General features: G+C 30.1%; 2 protein-coding genes and 1 long non-coding RNA gene across 5 annotated transcripts in view; 1 reads left to right on the plus strand and 2 right to left on the minus strand.

Moving 5' to 3' along the window:
* Positions 1-22,990, minus strand: part of LOC142230627 (uncharacterized) — a 339,644-nt gene that overhangs the window by 103,893 nt on the left and 212,761 nt on the right. The gene's annotated exons all lie outside the window — the stretch shown is intronic.
* LOC142230536 (uncharacterized) overlaps positions 1-22,990 on the minus strand; it is a 120,193-nt gene that overhangs the window by 60,205 nt on the left and 36,998 nt on the right. The gene's annotated exons all lie outside the window — the stretch shown is intronic.
* The window catches only part of LOC142230537 (transforming growth factor beta-1-induced transcript 1 protein), a 76,787-nt gene that overhangs the window by 44,654 nt on the left and 9,143 nt on the right, over positions 1-22,990 (plus strand). For both annotated transcript variants that reach the window (XM_075301182.1, XM_075301181.1), the window contains exon 3: positions 11,116-11,334. In XM_075301182.1, coding sequence (XP_075157297.1) covers positions 11,116-11,334 — 219 coding nt within the window. The remainder of the gene's footprint in view (positions 1-11,115; positions 11,335-22,990) is intronic.

Below are 22,990 nucleotides of genomic sequence, written 5' to 3' on the forward strand. Positions count from 1 at the left end.
AAGATGCTGTTGGACGCAACGTTACGGTGAATGGCGATCGCTATCGTTCGATGCTAACAAACTTTTTGTTGCAAAAAATGGAAGAACTGAACTTGGTTGACATGTGGTTTCAACAAGATGGCGCTACATGCCACACAGCTCGCGATTCTATGGCCATTTTGAGGGAAAACTTCGGAGAACAATTCATCTCAAGAAATGGACCGGTAATTTGGCCACCAAGATCATGCGATTTGACGCCTTTAGACTATTTTTTGTGGGGCTACGTCAAGTCTAAAGTCTACAGAAATAAGCCAGCAACTATTCCAGCTTTGGAAGACAACATTTCCGAAGAAATTCGGGCTATTCCGGCCGAAATGCTCGAAAAAGTTGCCCAAAATTGGACTTTCCGAATGGACCACCTAAGACGCAGCCGCGGTCAACATTTAAATGAAATTATCTTCAAAAAGTAAATGTCATGGACCAATCTAACGTTTCAAATAAAGAACCGATGAGATTTTGCAAATTTTATGCGTTTTTTTTTTTAAAAAGTTATCAAGCTCTTAACAAATCACCCTTTATATTAATACAAAAATATATGCCGAAAATAACAAAATAAAAGCGATGAATATAAAAATAATTTCATAGGAAAATATTTGATAACAAATTTCCGATGATGAGATTTCAACCAGCGTTCTTTATTTTTTATACCCTCCACCATAGGATCGAAATATTGCTCTAAGACCCCATAAAGTATATATATGTTATTCTGGGTCGTGGTGAAATTCTGAGTCGATCTAAGTATGTCCGTCCGTATGTTGAAATCGTGAACGAAACAAGCTATCGACTTGAAACTTGGCACAAGTAGATGTTATTGATGTAGGTCGGATGGTATTGCAAATGGGCCATATCGGACCACTTTTACGTATAGCCCCCATATAAACGGACCCCCAAATTTGGCTTGCCGATCCTCTAAGAGAAGCAAATTTCATCCGATCTGGCTGAAATTTGGTACATAGTGTTGGTATATGGTTTCTAACAACCGTGCAAAAACCCCATATAAACCGATCCGCCGATTTGGCTTGGGAAGCCTCTAAGAGAAGCAAATTTCATCCGATCCGGCTGAAATTTGGTACGTGGTGTTAGTATATGGTCTCTAACAACCATGCTAAAATTGGTTCATATCGGTCCATAATTATATATAGCCACCATATAAACCGATCGCCAGATTTGACCTCCGGAGCCTCTTAGAGGAGCAAAATTCATCCGATCCGGTTGAAATTTGGTACGTGGTGTTAGTATATGGTCTCTAACAACCATGCAAGATTTGGTCCATATCGGTCCATAATTACATGTAGCCCCCATATAAACCGTTCCCCAGATTTGATCTTCTGAGCCACTTGGAGGAGCGAAATTCATCCGATTCGGTTGAAATTTGGTACGTGGTGTTAGTATATGATCTCTAATAACCATGCAAAAATTGGTCCATAATTATATATGGGGGCTATAAAAGCGTTACCCAGATTTGATCTCCGGAGCCTCTTGGAGGAGCAAAATTCATCCGATCCGGTTGAAATTTGGAACGTGGTGTTAGTATATGTTCTTTAACAACCATGCCAAAAGTGGTCCATATCAGTCCATAATCAGATATAGCCCCCATATAAACCGATCCCGAGATTTGGTTTTGGAGTCACTTGGAGGAGCAAATTTCATCCGAGTCAGTTGAAATTTGGTACATTGTGCTAGTATATGGCCGTTAACAACCATGCCTAACTAGGTCCATATCGGTCTATAGTTATATATAGCCCTCAGATAAATCGATACCCAATCACACAAAAATTGGTCCATATCAAGTTCATAATTTTATATAGCCCACATGTAAGCAACCCCCATATTTCAATTCTGGCTCTCTACGTACCGTGTAAAAGTCCATGTCGATTCGTAATTATTTGTGGACTTACCTATACATAACTTTTTTGTCTAATATATACCACGTATGGACTAACTCACAATTTAGAAAACGATGTTAAGAAATTTTAAAATACCACAACCCAATTAATTCGATTGTGGATGGCAGTCTTTCGTAGAAGTTTCTACGCAATCCATGGTGGAGGGTACATAAGATTCGGGCTGGCCGAACTTACGGCCGTATATACTTGTTTGATTTATAATAATAAAGAACATCTTAGGAAGTAGTTAGAATGTCATAACGTGATGTTATATTAGGTTCGTATCACAAACATTTGAATTGACGTTTTGATGCATCTTGTTCAATGGCGTTTGTGGCTGAGTGTGATAAAGCGTTCTGATTCAAATTAGATAAAAAAGTAGAAGTAGAAGTATTACACTTTTAATACTGATAAAAATTAAAAAGTGAAATTGGAGAAAAAATATTTGTTTTCTTTTTTATTAAATTTCTTCATCCAAATGAACTTCCAAGCAATGCAAAGAATCCAAAAATGATCCAAATTAATACAATTAATTTTTCCATTGAAATTTCTTCAATCACGAAAAGGATAGAATTAATTAGAAATTTAAAAACAAAAAATTTATTTTTTTATAATATTTATAATCATAATAAATTATGAATATGAAGTTTGGGTACTAACTACAAAGTTTTTCGACCCGAAGAGAATAAAAAAATAATTAATTTTTTCCGGAACTTGTAATTAAAAATTTTGTTCGAAAACTTCAATTCAATTTTTTTATCAATTATTTATTATATTATTCCTTTAGATAAAATATTTTTTTAAAGAGTTAATACTTTCTTATGAATTTTCCGGTTATGGATGGATGGAGTACTTCCGTTCTATGACAAGCCCATGTAAAATTCATTTACACTACTTCTGGATCACAAATTGGGGATCCAAACTACTTTTTGGAAGCTCTTATTTTTGCTGGGATGTTAATCTGTTAGAACTTATTATGTTTAGGACATTACATTTCCCTATTTTTGCTTGAAAGATTTTTTTTTCATAAAATTTTAGACACGGATCTTGGAACTAAGGCAATTTTTTCTTAATGTACAGAAAACCACATTTGATTTAAGAAATCTTATGTAACTTAACTGAAGTATGGATTCTTTAGATTTAAAATAAAACGCTTCAAATATATACTAAGACATATAATGCGGATTTTGTGCGTTATTGGCTTAAAGCTTTTATTTGGAATTAGGAACATATTTTTATAGGTTGCGCCACACTGTGGAACTATGTCGCAGTTTTAGTCCAATCGACTTCAAATTTGGCACAAATATGTGTTTTGGCTCAGAATAGAACCCTATTGATTGTGAAGAAATCGATATGGACTTATATGGCCCCAGAAGCCAGAGTTTTATCCTAATTTGCTTAAAATTTTGCACAAGAAAAACAATTAGTACTATAGTCAAGTGTGCCAAATTCGGTGAAATCGGTTCAGATTTAGATATAGCTCCCATATATATCGTTCGCCCGATTTACACTCATATGACCACAGTGACCAATCTTTTACTCCGATTTAATTGAAATTTTGCACAGGGAGTAGAATTAGCATTGTTGCTATGCGTGCCAAATTTGGTAGAAATCGGTTCAGATTTAGATATAGCTCCCATATATAGCTTTCGCCCGATTAACACTCATATGACCACAGAGGCCAATTTTTTGCTCCGATTTAGTTGAAATTTTGCACAGGGAGTAGAATTAGCATTGTAGCTATGCGTGCCAAATTTGGTTGAAATCGGTTAAGATTTAGATATAGCTCCCATATATAGCTTTCGCCCGATTAACACTCATATGACCACAGAGGCCAATTTTTAACTCCGATTTAGTTGAAATTTTGCACAGGGAGTAGAATTAGCATTGTAGCTATGCGTGCCAAATTTGGTTGAAATCGGTTCAGATTTAGATATAGCTCCCATATATATGTTTTTCTGATTTCGACAAAAATGTCAAAATACCAAAATTTTCCTTGTAAATCGCCACTGCTTAGTCGAAAAGTTGTAAAAATGACTCTATTTATCCTAAACTTCTAATACATATATATCGAGCGATATTTCATAAATAAACTTTTGCGAAGTTTCCTTAAAATTGCTTCAGATTTAAATGTTTCCCATATTTTTTTACTAACATTGTGTTCCACCCTAGTGCATAAGGTGACTAAAATTTAGAGTCTATAGATTTTGTAGAAGTCTATCAAATTCTGTCCAGATCGAGTGATATTTAAATGTATGTATTTGGGACAAACCTTTATATATAGCCAGTGTTGCCAGTATTGGGGATTTTTCCCCAAATCGGGGATATTTTTTTGTCGATGGGGACAACATTTTTGAGTTGGGGACTTGGGGATTTGGTGGGGAATTTCCACAAATTTGGGGATTTTTGTGGGGAATTTTCGATATTTGTTCAGTATACGAGTAATTATCACAGTAAGAACTATGGTTTATATGAAATTCTTTACATGCTTAAAGAAGGCTTCAAGAAGTACAGAGATTATCAAAAAAATAAAAACTTTCCTCCTCTTTATTCCACGGAATTTATTTGGGTGGCCCAAGAGCTTCTTTACAATTTAATCTTTTTCCTAAGAAATTTTTTACTATTGTGAAATTATTTCGTAAGGACTCATATGCGTACATCACTGATTTTGAACATGTATCCCATATCCCGCACATACAGAGTAGAGTTCATATCGGGACAGCAACGCATTTTGATCGATAAGTCAATTTTATTTCTTGACTATATTTTGACCGAACTCCCATTTTTATTTCTCGAGCGAGGATTTGCATAAGATGACTCGATGACTCTTTATACCAATAATTAACTCTGATGGGGGCTGGTATCGGATGATATTTTGAGCACCCGTTTCCTGGTTTTGTGTTTTGAAATCTTCATTCAATTGCACATTTTTATTTTATTTAAAATGTTTTTTTTTTAATTTTGTACGGATTTTCTACAGCAGAGTCTATTCGTTTACTTTTTTTCAAAAAAATTGCCAAAAATTTCTTGGGGAATTTTAAATTAAATTGGGGATTTTTGGAGATAAAAGCGATCCATTTTGGGGACAAGAGCTCGGAAAATACTGGCAACACTGTATATAGCCCCCAACACAGTTGACGGATGTGATATGGTATGGAAAATTTTAATTTAAATTAAATTTAATTTAAGTGGTGCAGGGTATAATATAGTCGGCCCCGCCCCACCTTTAGACTTTCCTTACTTGTTTACTTTGAAGTATCTGTTATTATTAACGGGCAAACCGCAATGTATCCTAATTTTAGTTTTATTGGTCCTAGATTTAAAGCCAGATAGGCCGCTAAAAAATTCTTTATTTTAAAGAATCCGCATCTTTGGCCCGGAATCAATACCAAAATCCTAAGGGAAAGTTCAAAATCTTTGGATCCAAGTAAACTTTTTTTTGAGTGTAGGGAATTTTGGATAAGTCGAACTTTAAGAAAAATGAAAAAGTCGACTTTTGCAAATTAAAAAAAGTCGAGAAGCAGACATATTAATTTTAAGTATAATCCACCAATAGTAAGCGTTGCCACAGTATTGATAAACGTTATAATTAAATTTTATTTTCATTATATTTTTTTTGTATCAATTATCTTGTAATTCTAATTATTTCTAAATATATTCTGACTATGACATATTTCTATTTCACATTTGCACAATGCATTAGGGTTATATAACCTGAGTGTTAGTCTCTTTAATAAATGGTTATCATTATAAGAAATAATTATCTTAGATAACATATCGGGATTTTTGCCTTTTGATATGAGAGGAATGTCAACTACGTTCATATAAGAATTTCATTTCACAATTGTTGCACTTCAACTGGGAATGCATAGAACCCTAGATTTAGTAGAGTACGAGTATAGTATTATTGTGGCGCCGTAAACAATGTATGTGCTTAATAAATATAGAGAGGATGATTTCCCTTTAATTAAGGTTGGGGAAAAAACATGACAAAGAATGAATCATAAACCATTAATTATAACCGGTTTGAATTATTAGCATAAGTTAATTAATTTAATAGTGAGCGTTTAGCAAAAGTTTATGGGTGATTGATTAAAACCAAAGACTATTAGTTTTAATCGTTACTCATTAATTTTGTGCACGAAAATAAAAATGAATTTCTGCCAAATGAAATTGTTATCTTAAAAAAATGGGCAAAACAAATCGGATTCAATTTCAGTTCTTTCGTGCTCATGGAGAAAAATCCAGAGGTGGTTTTTTATCGGAACAATAATTAAGGCGGTATGAAAATAGGTCCCTGGAAAATAAGCCCCAAAAACTCTAAATGAAACAGGCTCCCGAAATGTGGAGCGTAGCTTGTTCATAGTGAATATGAGCCTCAATAAAATGTAACTGAAGCATGAAAATCAACCCCAAAACTAAATTTAGGGCTCATTTTCACTATTGATTAAAAGACTGAGTGATGGAAAAATATGAATTTAAAAAAAATATTACCTATGAAAAAATATTATCTTTTGCTATGTCAGTAAATTTTGATTTCTACACAGAACATGTTTTTCTAATTCAATCAAAAAAATTATTGGGTCAATTATTTTTTTTATTCAAATTTCTTCAATCTCGAAATTAATAGTACCAACCAAAGAATTACAGTGAAACCTCTCAAACATGGACGCTCTGAAACCCGGACAACTCCCAAATGTGGACAGTTGTCTGGGGACGTTTGCTAACACATTAAAATTAACCTCTCATAAGCAGAGAATGAAGCCGACCCATTTTTGTCGACGGCGGCTGACACTAAAGTTTTACCTCTGGCGACGGCGGATTGACGGCTAAGCCGATATAAATTTGTCCATTCGACGGCGCACAATCATCCATTATAAAATTTGAAGTTATTCGAATGGTAATGAGATTAGTTGTACAACCAATCTTACAATCAAATTTACATTTAGTTAAAATTTTCTGAGCTAAATATTTGCAAAAATGTTATAGCAGTTTGAAATTGATTGATTGTGGGTGGAAGGTTCAGTATTTTGGCAAAAATACTACAATTATTATTATATTTTTCTGATTTAAATCGATATTTTTGATTAATTGGCGGCTTAATATGAGTCGAGATGAGTCGACATATTCGGCGGCGGCGTCGACTGGCAAAAAATGGTCGGCGGCGACTGAAATCAGCGGCGCGACTCGGCGGCTTCATTCTCTGCTCATAAGTGGACACCTCCCACATGTGGACAAAATTTAGGCGACCGTCCACCTCTCAGAGGTTTCACTGTATTTAGCAATAACAAATATTCTCGATTAAAAAATTGATTTATTCTGAGATTTTCAATTAATTTTTTAATTGGTTCAATTGCGTACACAGAAAAAAAATTCATGACAATTTTTCCAATTAAAGTCTTAATTGAGTTTTAAAAAATATTCAATTAAAAATTTAATTGAAACAAAAATCAATCACAAAAATTAATAGTATCAATTAATTTTTAATTGGATCAATGATTTTTTTAATTGACTTTTAATTAATTTTTTAATTGATATTTGATCATTTTTGTGATTGAAGACATTTCAATTAAAAAAATAATTGGATCAATTAATTTCGTGATTGAATCAGAAAAACTATTTTTTGTGTGTATGCCAAAAATATTGCTTTTTGTTACGTCAGTAAATTGTGAGTTTTACACAGAACAATTTTTTTTCCTAATGTACAAAATTAATTGATCCAATTCATTTTTTAATTGAAATTTCTTCAATTTCGAAATTAAGGAAATCAATCACAGAATTGATTAGAAATTTAAAATGTACTTGATTAAAAAATTAAATGAAATAAATTTTGGTATAATTAAATTGATTTTGGTCGAAAAATTCAATAAATTTTTAAATTGATATTATCATTTATTTATTATATTATTTTTTATTTGTTTATAATTATTTTTCCATTAGATGAAATATTTTTTTTTTGTTATTTTACAAGAGTTTATATTTTCTTATGAATTTTCCGGTTATAGATGGATGTTATCTTAAATTTGAGTCCAACCAATAAAATTAATTATTTTCGAAAAATTTCAATTATTTTGTTAAATGGAAATATTTTTATTTAATTAAAATGTTATTTGAGATACTTAATATTTTAATAAAAAAATTTCAATCATTTTCTTAATTGACTTTAGTTTTTAATTTCATTAAAAAATTAAAAGTATCGTTTAAGTTTTTAATTAATTAGGTTTTCAACTCCAATCAATCTATTAAATATTTTGGTGATATTTTTTCGGAAACTGTTATATTCATTTAGCCTTAGACCAATCTGGACTCTGCGAACAGGGATTTTGGTCGAAAAATTCAATAAATTTCTAAATTGAGATTATCAATTATTTATTATATTATTGTTTATTATTATTTTTCCATTAGATGAAATATTTTTTTTTAATTTAAAAAGAGTTTATATTTTCTTATGAATTTTCCGGTTATAAATGGATTTTCTTTAAATTTGAGTCCAACCAATGAAAGTAGTTATTTTCGAAGAAATTTCAATTATTTTGAAAATATTTTCTTATTTAATTAAAATGTTAATTGAGATCTTAATATTTTAATAAAAAAATTTTCAATAATTTTCTTAATTGACTTTAGTTTTTAATTTCATCAAAAAATTTTAAGTATCGGTTAAGTTTTTAATTGATTAGATTTTCAACTTGAACCAATCTTTTAATTTAAAATATTTCGGTGATATTTTCTTTCTAAGTTTTTTATATTAATTTAGCCTTAGATCAATCTGGACTCTGTGCACAGGGAAAATTCGGTAGCACTAGCCACTTATACCACTTTAAAATTACGGAAGCTTTGCCTGTGTCCATGGACGAAAACCTTAACAACCGGCTGAGGGGCGGCAAATTTTATCACTTTGAAATCGCGTTAGCCCCTTTCGAATGTCCCAAACCTTATTCACACATAACTTTTCATTGGCGATAGCCCATTTTTGGATTCCGTCCACAGGTGAAAGTTTGAAAACTCGGCCAGAGGCCAGGAAACAAATCTGATGTACTACATTGATATTTGAAACAGCAAAAGTGTATTCAAATCACAGAAAGTGAAAATAGACCCCACTTGAAAACGATAAAAAAATCCTACAAAGAAAAATGGGTGTCATTATCATTTCAAATATTGGGGTTTATTTTCAAAGCAAAAATTTGGTGCATAATATAATTTTTATATAATTTAATTTTTTGGGCAGTATGAAAATGGGCTCCATGAAAATGAGCACCAAAACCCAAATAAAATAGCGTCACAAATGTGGAACGACTCTTCATAATGGATATAAGCCCCAACAAAATGTGACTGAGCCATGAAAATTGACCCCAAAATAAACTTAGGGCTCATTTTCTCTTTTGATTTATAGGACCATGTGAAAATGAACCCTAAATGATGGAAAAAAAATATGAAGTTTTAAGAAAAAAAAAAAATTAACATGTGTTACTGAGTGCGAATCCTTTGGCAATCGTCTTAGCCCACATTGGACTTTGCCCATAGGAGAAAGTCTTAAAACCCGGCCGAAGACTGGTCACTGAAAAACTACATCTGGTGCTATACAATATTGTTCAGAACAACAAAAGTGTGTATAGTATTCCACAATGCAAAAATAGGCTCCACTAGAAAATGAAGCACAATCCTTTAAAGGAAATTGGGATTAATTTTCATTTGCAATATTGGGGTATATTTTCATAATGCAAACGGACTCCAAAAATAAAATGAAATTACTCCCCAAACAACAAAAGTGTGTATAGTTGCCACCATTGTCAAATCCCAGAAAGCGAAAATAGGCCCCTTTTGGAAACGAAGCACAATCCCAAAAAGGAAATTGGAGTTTATTCTCATTTGACATGTTAGGGTATATTTTCATAATGTAAACGGGCTCCAAAAATGAAAAGAAATTGCTCCCACAAAAAAAACATAAAAATGTTGTGTTGGTGTTTTCCATTTAATTTTTTTTTTTTTTTTGGGGTACTAATTCATTTAGGTTTTGGGGCTAATATTCATAGCGTCAATATTTTGTGGGATCCTACTTAATTGAGGCTTCGCGCTCATTTTCATGGCACCAAAAATAAAATGAAGTTACTCCCCAAAAAATATAAAATTGTTGTTTTGGTGTTTTCCATATAATTTTTTTTGGGGTCCTACTTCATTTAGGTTTTGGGGCTAATATTCATAGCGCCAATTTTCATTGAGGCTTCGGACTAATTTTCATCGGTCCCATATTCATAACGCTAATAATAACATTTGCTTATGGGTCTAAATGGGAGCCACCGTGGTGCAATGGTTAGCAGCTAATATGCGATAGTTTGCATTTTAAGAGCCACTCTTTGCTAGATATAGTTACAGTAACATTATCAAATATTCACATTCGAGTCAAGCCATCGGTCGAACTCAATTTAAGTTTCTAAAACTATTTTCGTTATCATTTTCAATTAATACCCCACTTGACTATGATTTCCAACCACTCACGAACTTTTCTAAAGCGGGATGAGTCAGTTTTCATTTGAAAAATCTTGAAATATTTATTTACACTTGTTCATTTCGACCGGCCCACACAATCGATTTGTTTACCATAATGGCTCTTCACTTTGCAAAAACAATAGAGAAAAGTAAATATCTTCATTTTAGTCGTATTTAGAGAAAAACAAAATCGTATAGTTTTGTATCATAAATAAAAAAATTAGAAATGAATCAATAAGAAAAGGAAAAAAAACAAACTAAATTGAAATGAAAGTCAATTGACAAACCTAAGCTTTTAGCAGACATCATCCACTAAGTTGAGTGAAATCAAAAATTTGTTTCTTTACTTTAAGAAACATTTGCCTTCAAAAGACATACACATACAGTTTTAAAAATTCGTCTTTTGTCAAAGCTTAGATAATGAACTTTCTTTTAATTAAAATGTCTTTATTTTAAAGAAATTTGTCCTTAAAACAGTGTAAGTTTTTTCAGGGCATGTTTGTGCTTAATGAAATAACTGCAGAATGTCCTGTTCGTCTATTAGCCACAAAATTGTTTGACCACAAAAATCGTTGCACCCACAGAATTTTGTGGAAATAAAAATTGAAATTGCGGAGCTCATTTACTATATACATTTATTTATTTATTTGAAGTTTGCACATTTTAATAATTGCTTTCCCGCGTAACTCTTTTTGTTTACTTGCAGTCTGAATCAATTTGCCACAGATGTAATGAAGTGATTACACAGCGTATCATCACTGCCTTGGGTAAGACCTGGCATCCAGAGCATTTCTCGTGTAAGGATTGCCAACAGCCCATTGAGGAGGCCACATTCAATATCCAAGATGGTGAACCTGTTTGCTCGAAATGTTTTCTGAAAAATTACTCTGGTACATGTCAAGGTTGCAATAAGCCAATTTTGGAGGTAAGTCAATGGGACAGGGGGATTAATGATAAGGTGAATATGGGGAGAAGAGCGGTAGTAGTTGAATCAATTTGAGTTTACTGTGCTATTAATTGCTGCTATTTAACCTATCGCATAAGATGTTGCCTTAGTTTAATTGCATTAATTAAGAAATAAAAAAACAACAACAACAAATTTTTGAAAACAAAAATCCACTAAAAAGTCAACAAATTATATTAATAGCATTTCAAAAAAAAGCAAAAAATAAAAATAACGAGTAATAAAATGGTCATATAAATGGTCAGTCGTGATGAGTTCATAGTCATTAAATGTTATCAAAATTATTTCATCAACAGTAGCTACAGCTAAGATCACCATCATCATTATATCATTCCAGTACATCTTCTACAATCAACGTCATTTTTATCACCATAATCAGCAGCATCTTAGAATCATTTCAATTAGAAAAATTATCTTCATTATAATCTGAGAAAATTTGCTAAAACAATTACGTTGAATTTGCTGTTTAAACTCTAGTAGATTCTTACAATTGAAAGTATGACGTTTTGGTATAAAAAAATTAATAAATTTAGCGTATTGTCCATCCTTGTATACACAGAAAAAAATTCACCAAAATTTTTCCAATTAAAATTTTAATTGAGTTTTAAAAAAAATCAATTAAAATTGTATTGATTCAACAAATTTTTTAATTGAAACAACAATTAATAGTATCAATTAATTTTTTAATTGACCTTCAATTAATAATTTAATAGATAATTATTTAATAATTAATAACTATAATTTCTGTGATTTTTTTGTGTGTAAGGGGTCAGGAGTGAGTTGAATCTGAATCTATAATACAGTTACTGGAAAAAAACTGTTTTACTTTGAGTTTGGAATTTAGTTCTAATGAAATTTCAGCTAGCGAGCAAAAGAGCACTTACATATGACCTTAACGTCATATTGCATTTGTCGCCGGATAGGCGATTCAGAAAGAACTGTTGAGATTGGTGATTTAGTGACCTTTATTCATAAACAGATGGAAAAACAACTATATATGCCCTTAATGTCATATTGTATTTGTTATCTACAGATATAACAGCAGCTAGGTTAGGTTAGCCCGATGTATCAGGCTCACTTAGACTATTCAGTCCATTGTGATACCACATTGGTGAACTTCTCTCTTATCACTGAGTGCTGCCCGATTCCATGTTAAGCTCAATGACAAGGGACTTCCTTTTTATAGCCGAGTCCGAACGGCGTTCCACATTGCAGTTAAACCACTTAGAGAAGCTTTGAAACCCTCAGAAATGTCAGCAGCATTACTGAGATGGGATAATCCACCTCTGAAAAACTTTTTGGTGTTCGGTCGAAGCAGGAATCGAACCCACGACCTTGTGTATGCAAGGCGGGCATGCTAACCATTGCACCACGGTGGTGCAATGGTTAGCAGCTAATATGCGATAGTTTGCATTTTAAGAGCCACTCTTTGCTAGATATAGTTACAGTAACATTATCAAATATTCACATTCGAGTCAAGCCATCGGTCGAACTCAATTTAAGTTTCTAAAACTATTTTCGTTATCATTTTCAATTAATACCCCACTTGACTATGATTTCCAACCACTCACGAACTTTTCTAAAGCGGGATGAGTCAGTTTTCATTTGAAAAATCTTGAAATATTTATTTACACTTGTTCATTTCGACCGGCCCACACAATCGATTTGTTTACCATAATGGCTCTTCACTTTGCAAAAACAATAGAGAAAAGTAAATATCTTCATTTTAGTCGTATTTAGAGAAAAACAAAATCGTATAGTTTTGTATCATAAATAAAAAAATTAGAAATGAATCAATAAGAAAAGGAAAAAAAACAAACTAAATTGAAATGAAAGTCAATTGACAAACCTAAGCTTTTAGCAGACATCATCCACTAAGTTGAGTGAAATTGAAATGACGAAAACGCAAATTTTCTATTGATCTGGATCTACAAAATATTCAATATATACACCAAAAGAAAAAATACTTTGCTCTCGAATGAATTTTGGCCAAATGAAATTCTCTTTTGTTGCGAAGTATTTTCTGCAGAAGAAAATAATCCTGAGTTTATGACAAAATTGACAAAGTTTTCTAAAATTTTGACAAAATTGTATATATAAATAAAGTTTTGACAAATTTTTCTTTCGAAATAAAATTTTGACAAAATTTTCTACAGAAATTAAATTTTGACAAAATTTTCCATAGAAATAACATTTTGACAAAATTTTCTATAGAAATAACATTTTCACAAAAATTTTCTATCGAAATAAAATTTTGACAAAATTGTCTGTAGGGATAAAGTTTTGACAAAATTTTCTGTAGAAATAAAATTTTGAAAAATATTTTCTATAGAAATAAAAGTTTGTCAACATTTTCTATAACAAAAAAAATTTAGTCAAAATATTCTATAGAAATAAAATATTGACAAAAATATTGACAAAATTGTCTATAGAAATAAAAAGTTGACAAAATTTTAATATAATAAAATTTTGACACAATTTTCTACAGAAATTAAATTTTGACAAAATTTTTATAGGAATAAAATTTTGACAAAATTTTCTAAAGAATTAAAATTTTGACAAAATTTTCTAAAGAAATAAAATTTTGGTAAAATATGTCTATAGAAATAACATTTTTTAAAGAAATAACATTTTGGCAAAATTTTCTTAGAAAAAAAATGTTGGCAAAATTTTCTATAAAAGTAAAATTTTGACAAACTTTTCTATTCAAATAAAATTTTAACAAACTTTTCTATTGAAATAAAATTTTGACAAAATTTTCTATAGAAACAAAATTTTGACAAAAGTTTCTATAGAAATAATATTTTGACAAAATTCTCTATAGAAATAAATTTTGTCAAAATTTAATTTCTATAGAAATTAAATTTTGGCAAAATTTTCTATAGAAATTAAAGTTTGACAAAATTTAATTTCTATAGAAATAAAATGTTGACAAAATTTTTATAGAAATTAAATTTTGACAAAATTTTATATAGAAATAAAATTTTGGCAAAATTTTCTATAGAAATTAAATTTTGACAAAATTTTTATAGGAATACAATTTTGGCAAAATTTTCTGTAGAAATAAAATGTTTAAAAATACTTTCTATAGAAATAAAATTTTGTCAAAATTTTATTATATTAAAATTTCCTATAGCAAAAAATTGACACAATTTTCTATAGAAATAAAATTTTAACAAAATTTTCTATAGAAATAAAATTTTGACAAAATTGTATACAGAAATAAAATTTTGACAACTTTTTCTATCGAAATAAAATTTTGACAATTTTTTCTATCGAAATAAAATCTTGACAGAATTTTTCATAGAAATAAAACTTTGACAAAATTTTCTATAGAAATAAATTTTTTACAAAATTTTCTATAGGAATGAAATTTTGACAAAATTTTCTATAGAAATGAAATTTTGACAAAATTTCCTATAGAAATAAATTTTTTACAAAATTTTCTATAGAAATAAAATTTAACAAAATTTTCTACAGAAATAGAATTTTGACAAAATTTTTGATAGAAATAAAATTTTGACAAAAATTTCTATAGAATTAAAATTTTGAAAAAATTTTCTATAGAAATTAAATTTTGACAAAATTTTCTATAGAAATTAAATTTTGACAAAATTTTCTACAGAAATTAAATTTAAATTTTGACAAAATTTTCTATAGAAATAAAAAATTGACAAAATTTTAATACAATAAAATTTTGACACAATTTTCTATAGAAATAAAATTTTAACAAAATTTTCTATAGAAATAAAATTTAACAAAATTTTCTATAGAAATAAAATTTTGACAAAATTGTATATAGCAATAAAATTTTGACAAATTTTTCTATCGAAATAAAATTTTGACAAAATTTTCTATAGAAATAAAATTTTGACAAAATTTTTATAGGAATAAAATTTTGACAAAATTATCTGTAGAAATAAAATTTTGAAAAATATTTTCAATAGAAATAAAATTTTGTCAAAATTTTCTATAGAAATAACATTTTGACAAAATTTTCTATAGAATTAAAATTTTAAAATTTTTTTATCGAAATAAAATTTTGACAAAATATTTCTATAGAAATAAAATTTTGACAAAATTTTCGATAGAATTAAAATTTTTAAAAAAAAATCTATCGAAATAAAATTTTGAGAAAATATTTCTATAGAAACAAAATTTTCTATAGAAATAAAATTTTGACAAAATTTTCGATAGAAATAAAATTTTCTAATGATGTAAAATTTTGACAAAATTTTCTACAGAAATTAAATTTTGACAAAATTTTCGATAGAAATAAAATGTTGACAGGATTTTCTATAGAAATTAAATTTTGACAAAATTCTTTATAGAAATAAATTTTTAACAAATTTTCTGTAGAAATTAAATTTTGATAAAATTTTCTATAGAAATAAAATTTTGACAGAATTTGCTATAGAAATAAAATTTTCAAAAATATTTTCTATAGAAATAAAATTTTGTCAACATTTTCTATAACAAATAAAATTTTGTCAAAATTTTCTATAGAAATAAAATATTGACAAAATTTTTTTAGAAATAAAAAATTGACAAAATTTTAATATAATAAAATTTTGACACAATTTTCTATAGAAAAAAATTGACAAAATTTTCTATAGAAATAAAATTTCCACAAAATTTTCTATAGAAATAACATTTTCACAAAATTTTCTATAGGAATAAAATTTTCAAAAAGATTTCTATAACAAAATAAAATTTTGACAAAATTTTCTATAACAAAATATTTTTTTTTTCGTTTTGTTTGTTATTGTTGGCTTCTCTTCAATCGTTATTGTTGTTTTTGATCTCAGCTTAAAGCCATGCATTGACTAAACTACAAGTGTAGCTTAACCAACAGAGGAAAAGTATGCTTGTCAAATTTATTTGGGCAAAGCCCTATAGACTGCAAGATGGTTGGATGTACAGCTGTTTCGGAATTACCAATTTCCTCATCAGCATCCTCTACTTGCAGCAAAACTATCAACCCATTATCAGAATAAATTCGGGTAATTCACTCAACCCAAAGTGAACTGCACTTGAACCTTCCGAAAAAAGGTTTGATAGTCGGCTACTGCCTAGTTTAGTCAATGCATGGCTTTAAGCTGAGATCAAAAACAACAATAACGATTGAAACAAAACGAATGAAGCCAACTACATTCAAATCGCTGATTTGAGTTTGGCAAAGGAAAAGAGATATGCTTGCAAATTTGTTTAGGCAGTAGCCGACTATCAAACCTTTTTTCGGAAGGTTCAAGTGCAGTTCACTTTGGGTTGAGTGAATTACCCGAATTTATTCTGATAATTGGTTGATAGTTTTGCTGCAAGTAGAGGATGCTGATGAGGAATGTGGTAATTCCGAAACAGCTGTACATCCAACCATCTTGCAGTCTATGGGGCTTTGCCCATGTAAATTTGACAAGCATACTTTTCCTCTGTTGGTTAAGCTACACTTGTAGTTTAGTCAATGCATGGCTTTAAGCTGAGATCAAAAACAACAATGAAATAAAATTTTGACAAAATTTTCTATAAAAAAATAACATTTTGATAGAATTTTCTATAGAAATAACATTTTGACAAAATATTTCTATAGAAATAAAATTTTGACAAATTTTTCTATAGAAATAAAATGTTGTCAACATTTTCTGTAACAAATAAAATTTTGTCAAAAATTTCTATTGAAATAAAATATTGACAAAATTTTCTATAGAAATAAAAAATTTACAAAATTTTAATATAATAAAATTTGGACACAATTTTCTATAGAAAAAAATTTGACACATTTTTCTATAGAAATAAAATTTTAATAAAATTTTCTATAGAAATAAAATTTTGACAAAATTTTCTATAGAAATAAAATTTTGACAAAATGTTCTATAGAAATAAAATGTTCACAAAATTTTCTATAGAAATAAAATTTTCTATTGAAATAAACATTTGACAAAATTTTCTCTAGAAATAAAATTTTGAAAAAATTTCCTAGCTACTCTCTGTTTTCCGAAATTTTTCAAAAGTCAACTTTTTCGATTATTAAAAAGTTGACTTTTGACGTCGCGACCAGCTTTAAAAGCTTTACATCACGTTTCATTTTCAAATTAATTGCGATTCTGTCCTTAAAAAACAAGACAGACTTTTGCTATTATGAAACTTCGATTAGTCACTTTGACTGTTTTATAAAAAAATCAAAAAGGGAACAGATAAATTGGAAGGTAGCAAAAAGTCGACTTTGACTTTGTTTGAATTTAAAGAAGGTTGAAAAATGTACTTATGTTTCTCAAATAGTACCAAAACAAGTACAAAAGTATGAACCGTATCAACCCTCTGCTGCAATCGTCAAAACAAAACAAACATCAATGACGAATGAAGACAGCACACTTACTCCAGTACCAGCATAAAAAACGATTTTGTAAAAAAGAGAGAGAAAAAAAAAAACAAAAGTGAAATATTATGACACATTCTCACCCACCACTAGCAGCAGCAGCACCATAAACACTTGAAACCGAGTTTTGATTGAGGCATTCCCCTAAGATCTAACCCCTTGATCTATAAAAAATGTAAACGCACATTTTTATGGCTTTTTTTGTCTACGATCAAATGATCAGTCGAATTGAAGTGACCAACCAGACAAAATCGAAGAGTCGTCCGAGTCATCCATAAAACACTGATTTTATGACTTTTTTATGTTTGCCCATACCTGAATGTGGGCTTGTGTGTTAAGGCCAACTTTGAGAAAGGACGGTATTCTTATGGGGGTAACATTCTTTACTTAGGAATCATCATTGATTTGTTTACAGGTGATTGTTGTTTTTTTGCCGAAATTCGTAGTGGTCATATGGTATTGTAGCTTTTAAGGAAATATAAGCATAATGATCTTCGTTTAACATTAATTGGTTGTGAATCATAAACAGATCTTAATATGGACATTTCTTAAAGATTTCCTGTTAATTCTGGGGGAACATGAACATTAAATTGAATTTATTGAATTTATGAAAATTTGTGTGAGAGAGAGTTGGAGAGTAAGGTGTATTCTGAACAACTATATAAGGACCAAGAATGAGGTCATATACAGAATATAATATCAGTGATACAAATAACTTTTTAGTCAAATCAGTTAAGAAAATAATTGAATATTGCTACGTTGTCATTGAGAAGGAAAAATTAATGTAGAATATTATGTAGACATTTCGTATATTCGTAAAAAATTCTTCGTTAAAATTTACGAAAATCAATGAAAAGTTCGTTGTTTTAATGAAAAATTTACGAAGAATATTTAATGACGAACGTTTCGTAATAGAGCTAAGTGAGAAATAATGAACTGCCACTATACCAAATTTTTTATTTATAGAAAAAATTTCCAAATTGAATGAGATATGGAATCTTTGTGAAGATAAAGGTATGATCCAGTGCCCCGGGGTTACTATGTAATTCGTTTCGATAATTAATTTTATTCGAGAATTGTACTATGTAATACTATCGAATTCACCAAAATGTGTAGCCAGGTTATAACGTAAAATGGCACCACTTACGAATAATAAAAAGTGGTAATTTGTCAGTGACTATCAAAAATTGATAAACAAAAAATAAAAAAATTTTGTAAATGCAATAAAATGGATAGTGTTGCTTTGTGGTTGGAAAGAAGTAATGAACGGGCCGAAAGGAGAATATTGAGAGATGGCATGAACATATTATCGCTTTCGGTTAAAAGGTAATAAATATGAATATGTTTCTTTATTTCACCGCCTGAACGAGTGAGTTGTTAGTTTTATTAAAAAATATTCAGATTATCAAAGGAAGCATTCAACTTTGTATTTAACAGAATAAAGGATGTGCTTGTCCCGACAATGCGTTCTATAGCGGTAAGGCCCGAAATAAAGTTAACTGCCATATAAAAACTCCTTGGTCAAGGTAGATATCAACTCCAAATTGGCCAAGATTGTTTTGCTGGATTGGCGCACACGACGAGTGTGTGTTGGAGGGCAAGGAGTAAATGGACGAGGAGTTGTTGAGATCTGTGGTTGTTCAGCTCCTTGTTCATCGTCAACCGTACACACAGATAGCTCGTTGTCCAATAAATTTTGGTCTGCGGTAGATAGGCTGGTTGGTGCATTATTTATGACGAATTTATTGGCCTCAAGCCTTCTAAAGAAATAACGTTTTTTCAACCTGACACATCACGTACAGGTGGACCCATCATATCAAGACCGCCTTCCAATCTTTTCCTCAGATTATGGGATTTGGTCTTCGCATCGGGTGACTTCAAAAAACCTTTTGCCAAATCAGGATGCTTCGACATAAAATCCACCATTACCTCAACTGGCACTGTTTAGAGCTAGGTTAGGTTAGGTGGCTGCCCGATGTATCAGGCTCACTTAGACTATTCAGTCCATTGTGATACCACATTGGTGAACTGCTCTCTTATCACAGAGTGCTGCCCGATTCCATGGTAAGCTCTATGACAAGGGACCTCTCTTTTATAGCCGAGTCCGCTGAAAAACTTTTTGGTATTCGGTCGAAGCAGGAATCGAACCCCCGACCTTGTCTATGCAAGGTGATGACTTTAAAAAAATTATATCTTACACAATTTTGGATGATAAATAAAAAATAACTTACATTGTTCGCCTTTTCGCTAACTCAAATGGAATCGAATGATATTTTTTCGAAACGAACACTTTTGACATTTACAACCGTGATACATAGTTGCTAATGGTTCTAGACATGTCTATACGTAACCTATAAAAATACTTTTTTCCCTGCAGAAAAGTAAAAAATTGAATGGTCAGGTACATGATTTTCCCGACCATGTAATGGTCTCAAATTCTATCATTTAAATAATAGGACATATTTGCGGCATCTGGGAACCATTTAAATGCTTATTGCCAACATATATTTTTCTCCGCTCAAAAATTATTTTTAAAAAGGCAAAATACATGGTTTTCGCGACAATTACATACTCTATAAGTATAGTTTTTTCTGTGCGTGCAACAAGTTTTTCAGAAATGGTAACATTTCTGAGTGGTTTAACTGTAATGTGAAAAGCCGTTCACACTCGGCTATAAAAAGGAGGTCCGTTGTCATTGAGTCAAACTCACTGTTATAACGGAGAAGTTCAGTAGGCTAACACTGTATCTAACCTAACCTAACAACAAAAGAAAGCTTCGTTGGTCTAAAATTGCGTCTCCCAGAAAAGATAATAAATTTCTCTTATATGTACGACAGTTGGAAGAAATTTTGAAGATTGGGATTGAAATGTTGACTTCATGTGTAGATCTCATTCCTAATCACTACCAACCCCACCTCTCTGTTCAATATGGATTTTTTATATCTCCAAAAAATAAAATTTGTCATAAAATTGATTTGCTACATTTGAAAGGTTTCTTTATTCGCTACAAAAAATACCATATGGTCCATAAAATTTTGATTGTTTTATTTCGAACACAAACAAAAAAAAAATAAAGTATTGTCTAAGCCATTTTATGGTATATGAATGCCACTTGTTCGCACGCGCTTGCGTAGACATCTCGAATATTGCGTGTGCGCAAGCCCTCTCTCTCTCTCACTGTATCTATCTTCAACATACTAGAAATGAAGGCGACGGCTAAGGTGGTGGTGTATCTAATGTTTGGCCTTTTGAAGTTGGCCCCTTTTGTATTATGGTTTAATGGGAATGAGTGTGAAGTTGTTTAATTTGAATGAGCTATGTTTATTTGTGTGCTTTATGATAATTGCGAATTATTAACATAATCTCGTGTTGCAAATTGTTCAATATATCATAAGATTAAAAAATACAAATGGTGATGGAAAATTTTTATACCTTTGAAAAAAGAAAGGGTCTACTTATGTAGAAACTATCATAAAGATATCATCACATAAATAAACTATGTGTGTCAGTTCCCCTTAGTTCCACTCCTCTTTTTAAATAACAAAAATATGAAATAAATTATTTAAATCTCTGCGATTTAAAACAAACTGTCCAATGTGAAGTGAGGAAGAATGCCCAATGAATACTTAACCAAAACTAATTGATATTAATATATTTTATTCAGACGAGGAGGAAGCTAGTTTGCATCATAATGATAATGATCATAATGATGATGATGATGAGTAATTAGATAAGTGTGTGATCATCATCTTTATCACGCGTTTATATCATCATTGGACAACCACACCTTTATTGCCGGTTATTATTATTTTGTTGTTGTTTTGTTTGTTTGTGAAGTGGTCGGTTTACTAGGCATCAATCGACCATAGACTCACACATACACCCAATAGATGGTTAGGTCTACAAGATAAATGACCATGATATGATCTAACCCTGAATATATAGCCCAGTAATGTGCTAAAATATAATTTTGTGCTAAAAATAAATGTACATATCAAACAACTATTGCAGATGGTTGTTTATAATAGTTTTCTTAAGTCAACCATAGTTGGTATTTAGTTGACTTGGCAAACTATAAATATCTATTTTTTTTAAATATTTTATAAATATCAATTTTTCTATACAAATTTTCATAAATATTAATTTTTCCATAGAAATTTTCATAAATAGCATTTTTTTTAATCGATAAATATTACAATTCGGCGATCTACACTTGGCAACAACAAACATAAATATTCTATAAATATCCACTTTTTGATATAAATTTCAATAGAATTGAGTATAAATTTTCATTTTCCAAAAATTGATAAATATTAAAATTTTTAATAAATATTCGATTGATGCCAAATTTTAATGAATATTCTACAAATGTTTTTTGAGAAAATTTGGTAAATATGTATGATATTTTTTTTAATATTTTATAAATATAAAAAATTAAAAATAAATTGTAAAAATTCAAAAAATTTCGATTTCTAAAATAAAAACAAATTATTTTTTGTCACAAAAAAGTAAAAAAAAAAACTTTTTTTTGACGCTTATCACTTGTTTCGATATCAGGCTTCATGAAGCTCCGTTAGTGTTATGTTAACTTTTAAACGGTACCACGGACATACCTGTCGCTTTGCCTATATATTCTATATGCAAATGCTGAAAATTTTTCAGTTAAAATTAACCGGAGGGAAGATATTTGCAATTTATTTTCTCTTAACTGGCAGTTAAAGTATAACGGAGTTATATGAAAATGGCTCTAACATGAAAAAATATTTTTTTCTTAAAAAAATTCTGCAAATATCAATATTTGAAAATTAGAAAATTTTGATTTAAAAAATTTAAATTAGTTTTTATTAAAAAACAAAATTACCAAAAATTCAATTTGATTTTCTTTCGAAATTTCTGAAAGAGTTCTACTAACAGGTTGGCTGATAAGTCCCCGGTCTAACAAAAAAAAAACACATTTTTTTGTCAAAATTCGTTTTTATTATTCAACATAGTTCCCTTCAAGAGCAATACAACGATTATAACGACCTTCCAATTTTTATACCCTCCACCAAAGGATGGGGGTATATCAACTTTGTCATTCCTTTTGTAACACATCGAAATATTGCTCTAAGACCCCATAAAGTATATATATTCTGGGTCGTGGTGAAATTCTGAATCGATCTGAGCATGTCCGTCCTTCCGTGTGTTGAAATCACGCTAACTTCCGAACGAAACAAGCTATCGACTTGAAACTTGGCACAAGTA

The sequence above is a fragment of the Haematobia irritans genome, chromosome 3, assembly GCF_050003625.1.
Source record: "Haematobia irritans isolate KBUSLIRL chromosome 3, ASM5000362v1, whole genome shotgun sequence".
Lineage (NCBI taxonomy): Eukaryota > Metazoa > Arthropoda > Insecta > Diptera > Muscidae > Haematobia > Haematobia irritans.